Genomic DNA, 3710 nt, shown 5'->3' on the forward strand with positions numbered 1-3710 from the left:
CACAGCTTTAAAAATCTCAGATATGTACGGATCCTCAACTGTGGAGAGACTTCTCAGCACACAGCCCTTGGCACAGACCCCGATGTTTCTCTTGGGGTGGGAAGAGGCTGCAAAGAAGCAGAAAACAGTTCAATGTCCCTCCCTGCCTCCACAAGAACTCCTGCTGACTGATGGAAGACAGGGCGCTATCCCACCCTGGCTCCTGTGGCTGTTACGACCCACAGCGGACAACACGCGACCAGGGCCTGGGCTGATGCCGTCAGAGCCGAGGGCAAGGGCACGACAGCAGCCGCCACGCTGCGCAGGGCGCCTGTGAGCAGACACCAGGGAGCACCCGGTTTCCACCGGCCGCGCCTGCTGCCCCCTGGCCGCCCCGTCACCACAGCCTTGGGCCGGGGTAGGCTGCAGCATGGCTGCCACACGTCCCTCGTTGGGGGCACGCAGGAGGCCACGGAGCACTGCTTATCTCCCCACCCGCGGGATCAGGCTCCGCCTCAGAGTCCCTAGGCCGGTGCTACCCCTCCGCTGCAGGGGTGGCGGCTCAGCGGTTCCCGGGCCTGCCCACCCGGCGCGGACTACAACTCCCAGGGCGCTTTGCGAGAGAACCACCCCCGGGGCAGCCGAACGCTCTGCCCGCGGCGCGGGCGGCTCTCCTCTCGCGAGAGCGCCGGCGGCCCCGCCCAGCACCCCGCACGCACGCGAGACTTGCGGCGGGGCTGCGATGGCGGCGGGCGCGGAGGAGCTGTATGTGCTGGAGCTGCTGGTGGAGTCGGTGCAGGTGGCGGCGGCGGCGGGCCCGGCGCTGCGCCCGGCCGTAGCGCTGCGCTTTCTGGACTTCCCCACCCTCCTGCTGCGCCCTGCCGCCGCCGCGCCGCCGCTGCGGCCGGGGCAGCCCTTCCCCTTCGGCCGCGGCAAGCGCTGCCTCTTCCGCTGGCGCCGGGGCTCCCTGTGCGCTGCGCTCCACCGCCGGCCGCTCCGCGCTCTGCTCCTGGCGCTCCCCGCCGGGCTCGCCCCGGGGACCCCCCGTCTCCTCGGCAGCTGCGGCGTGTCTCTGGCCCCCGCTGCCGCCGAGCTGCTGCAGCGGCCCGGGGCGCCTGCCTCCTACGGCCGCCGCGGCCGCTTCCCGCTGCGTGACTCCGCCGGCCGCCCCGCCGGGGAGCTAGTCCTGGGCTACCGCCTCACCAGCCTGGAGGCCGGTGAGGAGCTGCGCCCTGCCAGCCCCCGCGCTGCCACGCCGCCTGCCACCTCCCCTGAGCCGGGGAGCGAGGAGGAGGAGGAGGAGAGTGAGGAGCTGGAGGGCAACATCTTTTGCCCTCCAGTGCTCTATTACAGCCGTGAGCCTGCCGAGGCTCATCCGCTGCCAGCAGCAGCAGCTGTGGGGAAGTGGGAGCATGGTGAGGCTTGGAGACCACAGGAAAAAGACAAGGGCCAGAGCCCCGCACGTCCCAGTGCGGGGCCCTCGCTGTTGCACCCTGCCAGCCCTCAACAGCTCCACAACACCCTGGGGCAGCTGCCGCTACTCAGTGCCTTGCTGGCAGAGCTGTCGGTGCTCACCCACAGCACCATGCCTGCTGCTGTCCATCCCCATCTGGCCTGGCTCTACCAGGCCCGTGGGGGTGGTGGCACGGCCTCACGGGCCCCCAGCCCTAGCCATTCCTCTGCACTCAAGCCTGCAGAGGCACCTGTGGGGCCTGGTGGGAGCAGTGGAGCTGCCAGCCCTCAATGCAAGCAAGGCCAGCAAGCGGCCACCTCACTAAGGTCTTCTCAGGCTGTGAGAGTACAGAAGAAAGCTGTACCCCAGGGAGAGAGAGGCTCTGAAAGAAACTGCAAAACTAAGGAAAACAGGCCTCCCAGAAGGAAACTGTTGTACGGGCTGACAAATACACTGAGGCTACGGCTGCAGCGGACCAACCCTGATAAGCTGATAATTCATGAAAGGAGAGAACAGTACAGAAAAAAGCAAATGGAGATGCTGAAGGAGAGAAGCCCTTTATCCAAAAGAAAGCTGCTCAGAAATGCTGGAGAACAGGACGTGGTTTCTTACAGGCATTGTAGCAAGGAAGACAGTTCAAAGCAGAATAATCAGTTTGATAAAACTGTTGAGACTTCATTACAAAACAGTGCTCTCTCAAAGTACCTCTCCATGACAGGAGATGTGTCCCCTGACCTGCAGAAACAAGCTACTGAAAGTCTATTGAAGAACGATAAAATTGTAACCAAGGAACATCCATGCAAAGCAACTACAGCCCCCTTAGTGGATGAACCTGTATTAAAATCTGATCACGGGGAAAAGTATGCGAAAGTCCAACTCCCAGCAGCTTTCCCGTCAGATGCTAATGCAAAGGGAAGTAATGAGGAAGCAATACACTTAATCCATACTAAAACCACGAAGCGTGATGATGCATCTGTTGTAAGTGATCATAAACCAAGCCCCAGCAGGAGTGTTGAAAACAACTCTGAATTCATATACTCAGATGACTTTGTTGCTAGTCCTGAGAACACAGTTTATTCTGAAGATTTCACCAGTGCTGAGTGTACGGGCAGAGACTCGGAAGCTCTTGACAGCAGTCCTGAACCTCAGTGGCTTGAAAGCCCAAAGCGAGGTTGGTCAGATACAGAGCTGGAATCCAGCAGGTCTAGAATTTCAAAGACAAGTCAAAGAGCTGAAAGTACTTCAGATCTTCTGCCAGTTCCTTCAGTTTCATCTCCAGTCCAGTCTTCGATGAGAAACCGTGGCTTAAAAACCAGCATGCAAAGTAGCGGTGAATCCATTGATTCGCTTAATGATGCCTCCATTCGAGCAAGGTTATTAGCTGAAGAGCAGGAAGCCCAACAGATCAGTAAGAAAGAGAAGAGGGGTGATCAGCGTATTAAAGAAGTATCTACACTGAGAAACAAACGAGTTAGCTCTGATACTGATCGGAATATAGGTAAGGAGCAGACGTCTGCAGGAAAAAGCCAGTCAGAAACTCAAGTTAGCTCTTACTTGCCATCTAACATGTCTGATCTTGAACTTGGTGTCCTGGAAAACAGTATGTCAGATAAAGAGGATGATTTTCTGGGAACACTACGTGTTCCTAATCAATACAAAGACATTAGTGATCTTGTAATAAACAAACTTCCAGGATACACAATGTAATTACAAGTTTTCCCTGTCTGGATTAAGATACGATATTTAAGCTTTATAAGGCCTGTTACTTTTAGCTGCAATATATACAAGTTAATTTAAGACTTTATTATGCACGTTTAATACATTGGTGAATTTACTCAAGAGGTTTTTAAAATAAACTACTGTTTGAATCTCTAACGAATGGCTCTTAAGTGGTGTCTACAGCATGACTACAGTGTCAGTATCCTCATACCAAAGTCATCCAAACAGCATAAGAAACATAACTTACTGTCAAAAACAGAAACAAAGACAGAAGCAGCAAGCAAATGCAGTCAGAACCCACAAGACTTGTCCAGTGTAGAAGTAGTAACATACTATAGAAACAGCCACATACAAAATAACTGAAGTCCTAACTGAACTTTCAAGTTTTTATCTCTCACGAATATAGTTCCATGCTTGATTTTCATTACAAATAGTTACTTAAAACACACACAGTCACAGCCAGTAACAGCACAGGCTTTTACCAGCTAATCTGTATAACGATGTAGTTGTTTCACTGTTCTATCGCTAAATACAGTGACCGGAACTAGATGAGCCCTTT

At 54.9% G+C, this 3710-nt stretch overlaps 1 protein-coding gene across 1 annotated transcript; it reads left to right on the forward strand.

Moving 5' to 3' along the window:
- Positions 1-721: 721 nt before the first annotated feature.
- MAP10 (microtubule associated protein 10) lies at positions 722-3161 on the forward strand. The gene has a single exon (XM_009992695.2). It carries the CDS (start codon positions 722-724, stop codon positions 3137-3139), a length of 2418 nt encoding a protein of 805 aa, XP_009990997.2. The 3' UTR covers positions 3140-3161.
- Positions 3162-3710: the final 549 nt, after the last annotated feature.

The sequence above is a fragment of the Tauraco erythrolophus genome, chromosome 2 (assembly GCF_009769465.1).
Source record: "Tauraco erythrolophus isolate bTauEry1 chromosome 2, bTauEry1.pri, whole genome shotgun sequence".
Classification (NCBI taxonomy): Eukaryota; Metazoa; Chordata; class Aves; order Musophagiformes; family Musophagidae; genus Tauraco; species Tauraco erythrolophus.